Source organism: Aulostomus chinensis, chromosome 7, assembly GCF_037954235.1.
Source record: "Aulostomus chinensis isolate RoL2024-O1b breed Wild chromosome 7, RoL_Achi_v1.0, whole genome shotgun sequence".
Lineage (NCBI taxonomy): Eukaryota > Metazoa > Chordata > Actinopteri > Syngnathiformes > Aulostomidae > Aulostomus > Aulostomus chinensis.
The window spans coordinates 14,538,629-14,549,836 of record NC_141326.1 but is presented as its reverse complement, the minus strand read 5'-3'; the positions used below and the strand labels follow the sequence as shown (position 1 = coordinate 14,549,836).

Sequence of the window (11,208 nt, the reverse complement as noted above, 5' to 3'; positions counted from 1 at the left end):
TTGTCTATAAATTTGTACATCAATTAATAACGGGATAATATTTGTTACATTGGTATTTAAATTGCTCATATGGACAAAAAACTTAGTGGGATGCTAGCATCTTTTATTTGTCGTTCTTATTTTGGTGAGTTTGGCTACTTTCGCAATAGAGTCGCACAAAAGTGACGCAGCAGTGTCCGAACGCAAACAGCTAGACATGGCGGCGCTGCTGAGAGCTCTGCGGGCTGGAAGGGCACTTCGGGGGCTGGGCAGCGGTAAGACGGGACTGCTGGCTATCTGTCGTCTCACGTTTACTGCAAGACAGATTAGGAAAACATCCCTGAACCGTCCAGGGAGTAGAAACGAGCCAATGTTGACGTCACTTATCCGTGCCAAAGTCACTTGTAGCAGAGAAGGTGATCATGAAGGACAGGATTTGCTCTGTTGTCCGTGGTTTTTTAAACCCGCTATTATTATACTGATTATAAGTTACTCAGGCGGTTTGGTGATTGCAACGGCAAATGAAACAAGTTCCTGCAACTTGCTGCTGGTTATGCAAGATGTCAAGACGCTCCTGCAGAATAGGCTAAATATAGCGCATGTCTATAAAATTACGACCAGTTATTGTGTTGGCACATGAATCTCAAGAAGGTATAAGCATAATGCAAGGCGAACACATGTCAGGTCCACTGCACAACATCCCCTGTTCATTCACATGCTTAGGCAAATGCGCTTGGTAAACATTTGTTTCGTATGTCACGGTTGGAAAAAGCACAGATTTATTGCTGAAATTCAAAAATTTTCAGCCCAGATTGACTAAACATATTTGTATAAAAACATTTGCACAAGTGCAACCGATGTGCTGGTGAACTTGTCTGTAAATGTAATAAGCAGATTTTATAAAGAAGCAGTATAAAGGAGGTTATGTTATTTTCTGACTAAATTCTTTGAAAATATTCCTCCTCCCAGTGGTGGCGCAACCGACAGCAACAAACCCTTCATGCAGCCTGAGACAAGGTTTCCACTGTGCAGCAGTGAGACTTAAGGATGAATCTAAATCTGACAGATCCTCATCTTCTTCATCAACAATCTACCATGAGCACTACCAGGCTCACTCTACCGGACAGGATGACACAGTGGCAGAGGCCCATGGAGACACAGTGGCAGCAGCGGCCGCTGGAGACACAGCGGCTCATGGAGACACGGCAGCAGCTTCCCCAGATGACACCACATCTGATCCAGTATCGGATGAGGACGGCCGGCCAAACACCAGGTCAGGACATGAATGTATATGGGTACAGTTACCAAACTTCGCCATACAGGGTTACAAGGGTATTGAACCTCAGCTCCTGCCATTGTCTCTCTCAGTGTGTCATGTATTCTCTGAACCCTCCCTGTCCAAGTTACCAGGACCAGAGTGGCGAGCAGGGCGAGGAGTACGAAACAGAGGAGCAGCTTCAAGCTCGAATCCTGACTGCCGCCCTGGAGTTTGTCCCTCTGCATGGCTGGTCGATGGAAGCCATTGCAGCTGGGGCTGAGGTGAGCTGCTGTCCCCTAAACATGTTCTGCCATAATGGGTGAAGCCAGATGTTTGGGTCATTCCATGAAAAAACTAGTACCTCCCACCTTTTGTATATCAAAAGTCTTAGAAAATGTTTCCTTCATAATATGTAGCGGTATAGTTTGGTATGTTGGCCTATTTTAAATCTTATAATATTAAAAAACAAAGTTTGTTGTCGACCATTTTTATCCACATTTTCTTACCAGGCCCATCTACTAGCCATGATTCCTTTTGTGTCAAAACCATTTTCACACACGACCACACAACAGATGCAGCAGAGATTGTTTTTTCAAACTCTCTGACGCAGGAAAACGATGATAATATCTCAGTTGCAGCACAAGTGCAGAGGATGTCCATTATGTCAGTTAATGTGTGTGTGTGTGTGTGTGTGTGTGTGTGTGTGTGTGTGTGTGTGTGTGTGTGTGTGTGTGTGTGTGTGTGTGTGATGTACCAGACCCTGGGCCTTTCATCTGCTTCCACTGGGATGTTCTACAACGGAGCTGGAGACTTGGTCTTACATTTTATCTCCCACTGCAACTCACAGCTGACAGAGATCCTGTCTGAACAACACAAACACATCCAGCTGGGCCAGGCAGAGTATGCGCGCGCACACACACATACACACACACACACACACACACACACACATTTGCACATCTAACTTGATTGTAACATGTCAAGTAAAACGACTGATTTTTATAATCCTGTGAGAAACTAACACTGAAAACTCCCCAAAAGTAAACAAAGCATTTTCCTTGTCGTGAACACACACCTGAGGTTAGTCATATAGAGTTGTTCTGTTGTCTTGCAGACCAAAGGAGACGGCTGACTTCCTCAGAGATGCTGTTGAGACCAGACTGAGGATGTACATCCCATACATAGAGACGTGGCCGCAGGTACAGCGCGGCAGTGTTTGGTGATGATTCACAGCCTGGGCTTCTCTGGTGTTCTCATTTGTCTGGTAGACATTGTTGAGGCTGACTGTTGTTTGTGTCCTCAGGCGATGAGCATCCTTCTCCTGCCTCACAACATCCCCGACAGTCTGAAGCACCTTTCCACCCTGGTGGACGATATCTGGTACTACGCTGGAGACCGATCCACAGACGTGAGTGGATCCTACCGCCCTCGATCCCCCTCCTCTTCTGCTCGTACCTTCCTCTCTCCCTTTCACCACCACCCCCACAATATCCGGCCTGCCTCCTCCAAGGTTACGCCCCCACCACCACCAACACTGTGTCCCTCCTCACATTGTACATCTACAAGATTCTGATTGGCTGGCCTGTTGTAGCCTGGAAACCGAAAACCTGCATTTACTTATCTAACCACTTTGAGCAGCTTTTTTTTACCCTAAGGATGAGAGTTGTTTAATTACACACCTGGCAGTCACCAGCACTATCATTCACTGAGAGTTGTGTTTCTGTCCACCTGGTGAGTGTAAGTCGAGTATTCACTCCTTTTTCATACTGGTTTTGCACCTCTGTCCACTCATGACTGACATTTCAGGCTCCTTAATGCTCCAGTAAGTCATTAACTGGATTTCTTGTTTGATGCTGAGCCCATCCATTCATCCATTTTCTATACCTCTTATCCGTTAAGGGGGGGGGGGGGGGCCTGAAGCCTATCCCAGCTGAAATTGGGTGAGAGGTGGGGTTCACCCTGGATGGGTCGCCAGTCCATCACAGGGCCATCAGAAGCAATTAGGGGCTCAGTCTCTTGCTTAAGGACACTTGGACATGGTCACTGGGGGAAGTGAGGATCAAACCAGCAACCCTTTGGTTGCTAGATGGCCACTCGACCTCTGAGCCATGCTGCCCCACTGGCACTGAGCCATTACAGTCTATTTAGAACTTTTACCCTGAACACAGATGCCTGCTGAGGCAAATCAATTGACACTATGGTCAGGTTTATATTTAAAGGGATCACAAATTTTAACTAAATCGTTGTCAGAGAACTCACAACTACTGCGATGGAAATATCAGGTGATTGTCAGATCAAGTGTTAATGTTTCATTTCCTCATTCATTCAGTCCTTATCGAAAAATGTAAAAATCCTCCATCCATCCATCCATCCATCTTCTTCTGCTTATCGGGGGTCAGGTTGCGGGGGAGCTGGAGCCTAAGCAGAGAAACCCAGACTTCCCTCTCCTTGGCTGTTTCATCCAGCTCCTCACGTGGGATCCTGATCCGTTCCCAGGCCTTCTGAGAGACACGGTCTCTCCAACGTGTCCTGGGTTTTCCCCAAGGGCTCCATTCAGATGTGCCTTGAACAGCTCCCCAGGGACGCGTCTGGGAAGCATCCTGACCAGATGCCCAAGCCACCTCATCTGACTCCTCTCGATGTGGAGGAGCAGCGACTCTACTCTGCGCTCCTCCTGGATGATGGAGCTTCTCACCCTGTCTCTAAGTGAGAGCCCAGCCACCCTCCGGAAGAAGCTCATTTAGGCTGCTTGTACCCAAGATCTTGTTCTTTCGGTCATTACCCAGAGCTCATGACCACAGGTGAGGGTTGGGATGTAGATCAACCAGTAAATTGAGAGCGTTGCCTTTCAGCTCAGCTCCCTCTTCACCACGACGGACCGATGCAGAGTCTGCATCACTGTAGACGCCGTACTGATCCACCTGTCGATCTCACGATCCATCTGCCCCTCACTCTTGAACAAGACCCCAGGGTACTAGAACTCCTCCCCTTAGTGCAGGATCTCATCCCTGACCCGAAGATGTCGCTCCACCCTTTATGGTCGAGAACTATGGACTCGGACTTGGAGGTACTGATTCTCATTCCGGCCGCCTCACACTCGGCTGCAAACAAATCCAGCAAGAGCTGAAAGCCATGGCCAGATGACGTCAGTAGGACCGCTTTGTCTGCAAAAAGCAGAAACCCGATCCTGCAGCCACCAAACCGTTTATCAGACAAACAAAAAAACTGTCAAAATCCTAATAAGACATTAGTTTGTTATTCAAGGTATTTTCACTTGTGACACGCACATCGGTAATTTCTTTTTACTTATATCCATGTCACTCCACCTCCAATCATGTTTGCTTCTTGCCGATGGAAGTCAAATCCTTGCAAGACCTGAACTTACTTACAAAAAGATCTCCCAAGATGATGAATTAAAAAAAAAAGGGGGGGGCGCATCAAGCAAGTGTAAAAAATGCATGAACCTTTTCCAGTGTGAAACATCAGAATGCACATTAATCAAACACACTGAAGTTGAAGCACGACAAATAAACAAAAGCAGAACTCTAACTCTAATAAACAGAGAGGCTGCAGACTCAGATGAAATTCTCTGGTTGACTTTATATATTGTTATTAAATGAACACGTTATGATGGAAAATCACAGTCATTACATTCATTAGTCACAAAACAAGTGATGTTTCTACAGGGACTTTTTAAACATGAAATAGCACTCTGAAATGTTTTATTATATTTAATTAACAGTCTTTTAACAGGGCTCGTCACCTCTGCTTCATCCGTCATTACCACGTCGTCATCATCAATCGTCTTTTACATATTTTTTCCTCAGAGCATAACAGGATCATTTAAAATGGCCACCAGACAGTCATGTGACATTATAAAACAGTCTGCCAAAAAATAACCTATGGATCATGTTGAGCCCCACATTTAGAACAGGATAAAAATGGTGGTCACAGGTATTTAAAATGACCTAAAGTCTGTTTTCTACTTGTTACACACTTTGTCACATATTCCTAACAACATAGACGGCAAGAAGAGTCCCTAACTTGTACATTTGAAATACATTTAGCTGCACGACGCTAATAACTGCTCCTTCCACTCCTCACAACTGCATTTCTATCAGTTTATAAAGGATAATTCAAATATACTCTTTCCTCTTAATCTGGTCATGTTTCTTAGTTGTGTATGCAGCCTTTCATTGACCTAACACTGATTTTTATCTTTGATTAAATGTGCTATAGAGATAAAATGTCCTGTTGGGAACATGTATGAACCTCCTGTCCCCGCCTCTTTCTCGCGTAGATGAACTGGTACACCAAGAGAGCGGCACTGTCGGGCATCTTTAACACCACAGAGCTGGTAATGGTTCAGGATTCCTCTCCAGACTTCCAGGACACCTGGAACTTTCTTGACAACCGCATTCAGGACATAGTCAACATGGCCACCACCGCAAAACAGGTAGCGTTTACTGTATGTGACACAGAAGACGTTTGACCAACAGGAAACTGACGAAAACCATTGAAGAGAAATCTTCTCTCCGTTTCTCAACATTGCCTATGATAAAATAAATCACATGACTGACACTTCAAATTCACAGGAGCTCAGAATGAGTGACTGGAAACACAAACAATAGGATTTCCATATTTTTCATATGCGGTAAGTCCCGTGTCTTATTTGCTTCTCCAGGTGCAATCAACTGGTGAAGCAGTGGTGCAGGGGCTCATGGGAGCTGCTGTAACCGTAAGTAACTAGATTACATGTTAATTTGATTGGGTTCATAAGTCCTATTTATGTATTTATTTTCACCAAGTGACAAATGATTGATAAAAATCTGTCTTTGCAGTTGAAGAATCTCACAGGATTGAACCAGAGGCGGTGATTGGAGACTCTGGATCGGGACTACCTTTCTTGTGACAGGAGATAAAAGATCAACTGTTTTTTTGCTCTTATTTGTGATTTAGTGAGTGTTGGATTATGATTTATGTTCAACAGGAGAGCTCATTTGTCACAAATCACTTGCAAGACTAGTGGCTTTGTCTTTTGTTTCTCGGTCCTCAATTTGTCTCTCCTGTTCAGATCAATAAAGTTGACATTGTATATTTAACATTTTGTCTGATCTTTAATAATCTGTTTAAGGTGAGAACTATAAAGGATGATTTCAGGCAAAGAGCATAATGGGAAAGGTTTGCATTTTAAAGTCAGATAAGAATCCAAAGATGCAAACAAAGCCTTTCATTTGGATTTTGCCCGATGAAAGACCCAAAACATAACAAATAAATGTATTAACGCATATTAGAAAGTGTGAGATGTTTATTTTTACAGTTCTGATCCATTCCTCCCTCTCAAGTGCACCACTCTAATCAAATAAGTATTGAATACTACAAATTGTGTTAAACACATTTCAAAGACAATTTCTGATGAAGTCAAATGGCAGATTTTGTGCTTGGGTTATTCTCTTTTTTCCATAAACACAAAAAAAGAACAACTGTACATCTACTACAATGAATTCACCCATAAATGTTTTACCACAGAGACGAAGCGTAAACTTTTTTTTAATTACAACGCGCCTTTATTCTGGGAGAATGCGATGTGACCCGGAAGTTAAAATTAGACCCGCCTTCTTTGGCCTTCAGAACCAATCAGCAGGTATCGTCACTCTTACGACCAATCAGCGGCTTTCAAACCACAGCAGCGGTAGCTCGGAGTGCGTGGACGACAACCTTGTTTTTTAATCATATCGTACTTCAACAATGCCGTATGCTAACCAGCCGACGGTGAAAATCACAGAACTTACAGACGAAAATGTTAAGTTTGTCATCGAAAACACAGATTTGGCGTGAGTACTCACTTGTTTGTCCATTCAAACTGAGTTAAGCTAGCGGATGGCTAGCAGGTTTAGCAACAAACAGATTGTTGTGAGGAGTTTTAAACGTATGGGAATTGACAGGAAAAATTAAAACACACCGTGATAATAAACATGCTGTATTTTTCCTGAACACTACCTTTCATCCACCATTGAAATTAATTTGTAGTCTTGAGTGTATCCAACTGCTATGCGGGGGCTTCCAGTAGCTTAGAAATTAAAATGTCCTCTCAGTTAAATTTCATTCGTCATTACTAAAGTCCTCTTTGTCAAGGTGATACACCGTGGCTTGATTGTAGAAAATAGAGATTTGGAGGTCAGATTTGTGGACATAACATGGATATCCGTAGTTCTACGTGTAAATATTACTGTCTCTCTTTATGTTGTAGGGTTGCCAACTCTCTCCGTCGTGTGTTCATGTCAGAAGTTCCCACTATAGGTAAACCAATTTTCAAATATTCACATTTTACAGAAATGTCAAGAACACAAGTTGCTTTCTATTTGTAGCCGCAGCTATAATTTGTCGGGTAGAAATAAGGCTGCCGGTCAGAGGAGGTTCCATTATGAATTAGTTGCACTTAGTAGGAATATTTACCAGAAATGTTTTAAGTTTAATGAACTCACTTACAGGAAACAGTACTTCTCAATCTGTTTTATTTGAACTGACATTAGCAACTCAACTGCTGAGTGAACAAATTCTCCCCAGGTACATTTAGACCAGTGCAGGAATGTAATACTCATTAAAAGTGGGACTAACCTTGACTGCATTCACAGCGATCGACTGGATCCAGATTGATGCCAATTCATCGGTGCTGCATGATGAGTTCATCGCGCACAGAGTTGGTACGCTCTGATCGTAAGAGTGATAAAGCCCAGTGTTACTGCATGAGCGTAGAAGGGTCTGCTCATCAACATCTACTGTGTTTCAGGTCTCATACCTCTCACCAGTGATGACATTGTAGATAAAATGCAGTACTCCAGGGTAAGAATCACTGCAATACTGCATAATGGACCACTGCTGATGAATGCTGATGCTGTTACGCTGAATAGGAAGCTAAAAATAATTATCTAATGGTTCTGTAGGTCTTATTAACTAACCTCTTGAAGTAGTATTCTTAAAAATGCTTTTTATTTTTCTTCACGTTTGTGTTTTTTTTTTTTTAGCTAATTTATCTTGTGCATGTTTCCTCTTTTACCCACTCTTTTAATCTCATTTACGTCTCTTTAGGGGTGTTTTTTTCTTAGAAAAGTGCCCCTAAGCTTAGTAGAATCATTTCATTGCTTTGTCTTTGTGATCGTCAAAGATTGTGTAACATTTTCTAAATGTTTTGATTTTCCATACCACCCCCACAACAGTTTGCTCCCTCTCATATGTTGTATGTAATTTCATGAATATATGATGTCATTTCCAATCAGTGAAGCCAGGGAGAAGCAAGCTCACTAACCAACCCTTCAGTTACATTCCAAACCGCAAATTTACCAACACAAGAATATGTCCGTTTGTTTTTCATGAAGGGACATGTAATATTCTGGGGAAGTTACTGATTTTCCCAAAGTAAAATACTATTTAAGTAAGATAAGAAAAAAATCCTGCATGTTGATGTAGGGATCCAAGTTTAGAGAGTATCAGTCTGGTAGTCTCTGTGTCATCCTGCTGGTTGTGGAGGTGAGAGCTCATGTTCTGGTCTCCTTCATCTGACCCTCCCATAGGACTGCACCTGTGATGACTTCTGCCCTGAGTGTTCCGTTGAGCTGACACTGGATGTTCGATGTACCGAGGACCAGACACGCCACGTCACCTCCCGTGACCTGTTATCCAACCACCCCCGGGTCATCCCGGTGTGTCATTTCTCCTCTTGCTGAAGTCATGTCATCACGACTGGCAGCAGAACTCAAAGCTGACTGTCCTTTTTATTTGGTTTTTAACAGGTGACGTCTCGGAGTCGGGACAATGACCCCAATGATTATGTTGAACAGGATGGTGAGATCCAAGTGGTCTTTTCCTCTGCCATGATAATGTCAGGAGTCCTTTCTTCTGTAGTTATATTTCAAATTTGCAGATATTTTGCTGGTGAAGCTTCGTAAAGGACAAGAACTTCGACTCAGAGCTTACGCCAAGAAAGGTTTTGGGAAGGAGCACGCCAAGTGGAACCCAACAGCGGGCGTGTCTTTTGAATACGACCCAGACAATGCACTTAGACACACAGTCTACCCTCGACCCGAGGAATGGTGCGTGATCATTTTCTCACTATGATGGTCAACTCTGATCCCCTCACAAGCACAATACTTGATTGCATGCTTCATCACTCTAATTCCAGGCCGAAAAGTGAATACTCAGAGATCGAGGAGGACGAGGTTCAGGCTCCTTATGACCCCAATGGAAAACCAGAGAGGTGATTCCAAATTCAATCATACTTGAGTGTTTGCTGATGTTGTCGCATAACATGATTCATCTGTGGGGACCTTCCCCACCGCAGGTTCTACTACAACGTGGAGTCCTGTGGCTCTCTGCGACCCGAGACCATCGTCATGTCTGCGCTGGCCGTCCTCAAGAAGAAGCTGAGTGACTTGCAGACACAGCTGAGCCACGAGATCCAGAGCGACGTGCTCACCATCAACTGAACGTGGCTCGCTAACGGATCAAGCTTTCTTTAGATAACTGGGCTAATCATGATCTCTGTTGATGGAATCCTATCTCTGGATACCGGCAGGGGTTTTACATGTGTGTCTGGAAGTGTTCTTGAATTTACTCCAGCTGTGACTTGCTTAATATTCCAACACAAGCTCAGTTTCTAAAAGAGAGTCCGTGTTAAAATGATCCAAATAGATATTTGTTGTCTGTGGAACATGTTGGATGATTATTTTGTAGTATGTTACTTTTTAAATAAATTTATGTGGAACTTGTCGTCATTTAAGTATTTGGGTCTGTACTGAATGTTCATGCCCATTATTAGAGATGAATAAATATTCTCATGGGTGTTTTACAATTATCAATTATGATTCAATGATGTGAATTTATCTGAGATTAAAAACATGAAAATGTATGCTCAGTAAATTGAAATGAACAAAGTTTGCAAAAATAGGAAAAAAGTTAAAATACTGCTCAAGATGTCATTACATGTGAGTACTGTACAACAATTGAATAAAAAAAACTAACATCTAAAATGAGGGTTTTAATGACAGTGACATCTAACAAATCCTCTTGCTACGAATCATGGCATAATGTTACTGAAAGGTTTGATCATTCATAAGCTGATTAAAAAAGTTTGCTAACTATTAAAATGACCACGTGTCAAAGTGGTTTTAATCTGTTCTGCTTCCCTCAGACAGCCACAAAAAAAATAGGATATTTCGATGTAGAATAGTGCGATATCTATCTTAAGCACATCAATACACGTTTTTCCCTGGTTCATGTTTAGGTGCTCATTCACTGCACTGATGTAATATTTTAGAAACCACTACTACTTATGTTTATAATTGAAATATTTATTTTTATTAGCTTCTAAAGCAAAGAGTAGTTTTGAGTCAAAATATGAATTGGAAATAATACGACACAGACGTTTACCGTGGATATGACCCTCGATCTTTTATGCTAGGACAAAAACATATCCGCAGGTCACGTGGTATTGTCACTGAGGCGGAAATGAAAGTTCACTAGCTACAGCAGCGGAGCTCCGCCGAGAAAGGTACGCAAAAGTCTACGTCTTAGTCCTATTTGTTAGCTTGTCAACGTATATACGACGTTCTTTTATCAACCACACTAATACCAAGGCTGTTTTACGTGTTGTCAGACGTTTTGAGCAGGTTTATTGGACGTGTCCTTTTATAAAATCACAATACGAAGAGGCTGCTCGCTAACAGTTAGCTTCTTCTCAATCAGGAGTACCGGAGTTAGCCACACAGGGCCGGAAGTGGAGAGATGTGCCCTTCAAAGTTAGTGTAAAAGTAGTGGTCGCAGTGGGCTGGTGATGTGTAAACAGTCCTACTACGTTTATTTTAATATTTAGTGCCATATTACTGCTGGTTTTAGTGGGAGTGGTAAGTTTATATTTTTACTCAAAGGTTGATGATATGATGCAGGTGTATCTGTTTTCTTCGGTTTGAGGAGAT

The 11,208-nt window shown here is 42.6% G+C and overlaps 3 protein-coding genes across 3 annotated transcripts in view; all 3 read left to right on the top strand.

The window, feature by feature from the left end:
- The first annotated feature begins 139 nt into the window (after positions 1–139).
- On the top strand, positions 140–6,339 carry coq9 (coenzyme Q9 homolog (S. cerevisiae)). The gene is made up of 9 exons (XM_086207762.1): positions 140–254; positions 949–1,252; positions 1,383–1,518; positions 1,995–2,137; positions 2,352–2,436; positions 2,541–2,645; positions 5,538–5,693; positions 5,922–5,975; positions 6,079–6,339. Exons 1-9 carry the CDS (start codon positions 197–199, stop codon positions 6,112–6,114), a joined length of 1,077 nt encoding a protein of 358 aa, XP_086063888.1. The 5' UTR covers positions 140–196; the 3' UTR covers positions 6,115–6,339.
- Positions 6,340–6,884: 545 nt separating this feature from the next.
- Positions 6,885–10,008, top strand: polr2c (RNA polymerase II subunit C). The gene is made up of 9 exons (XM_086207761.1): positions 6,885–7,071; positions 7,488–7,537; positions 7,873–7,941; positions 8,028–8,080; positions 8,809–8,937; positions 9,028–9,079; positions 9,159–9,327; positions 9,417–9,491; positions 9,576–10,008. The coding sequence occupies exons 1-9, from the start codon at positions 6,986–6,988 to the stop codon at positions 9,718–9,720; spliced, it is 828 nt and encodes a 275-aa protein (XP_086063887.1). The 5' UTR covers positions 6,885–6,985; the 3' UTR covers positions 9,721–10,008.
- A 704-nt stretch (positions 10,009–10,712) lies between these two features.
- The window catches only part of wwp2 (WW domain containing E3 ubiquitin protein ligase 2), a 48,824-nt gene continuing 48,328 nt past the window's right edge, over positions 10,713–11,208 (top strand). The window contains exon 1 of the mRNA XM_086208622.1: positions 10,713–10,784. The gene's annotated coding sequence lies outside the window, so the exon portion shown is untranslated. The remainder of the gene's footprint in view (positions 10,785–11,208) is intronic.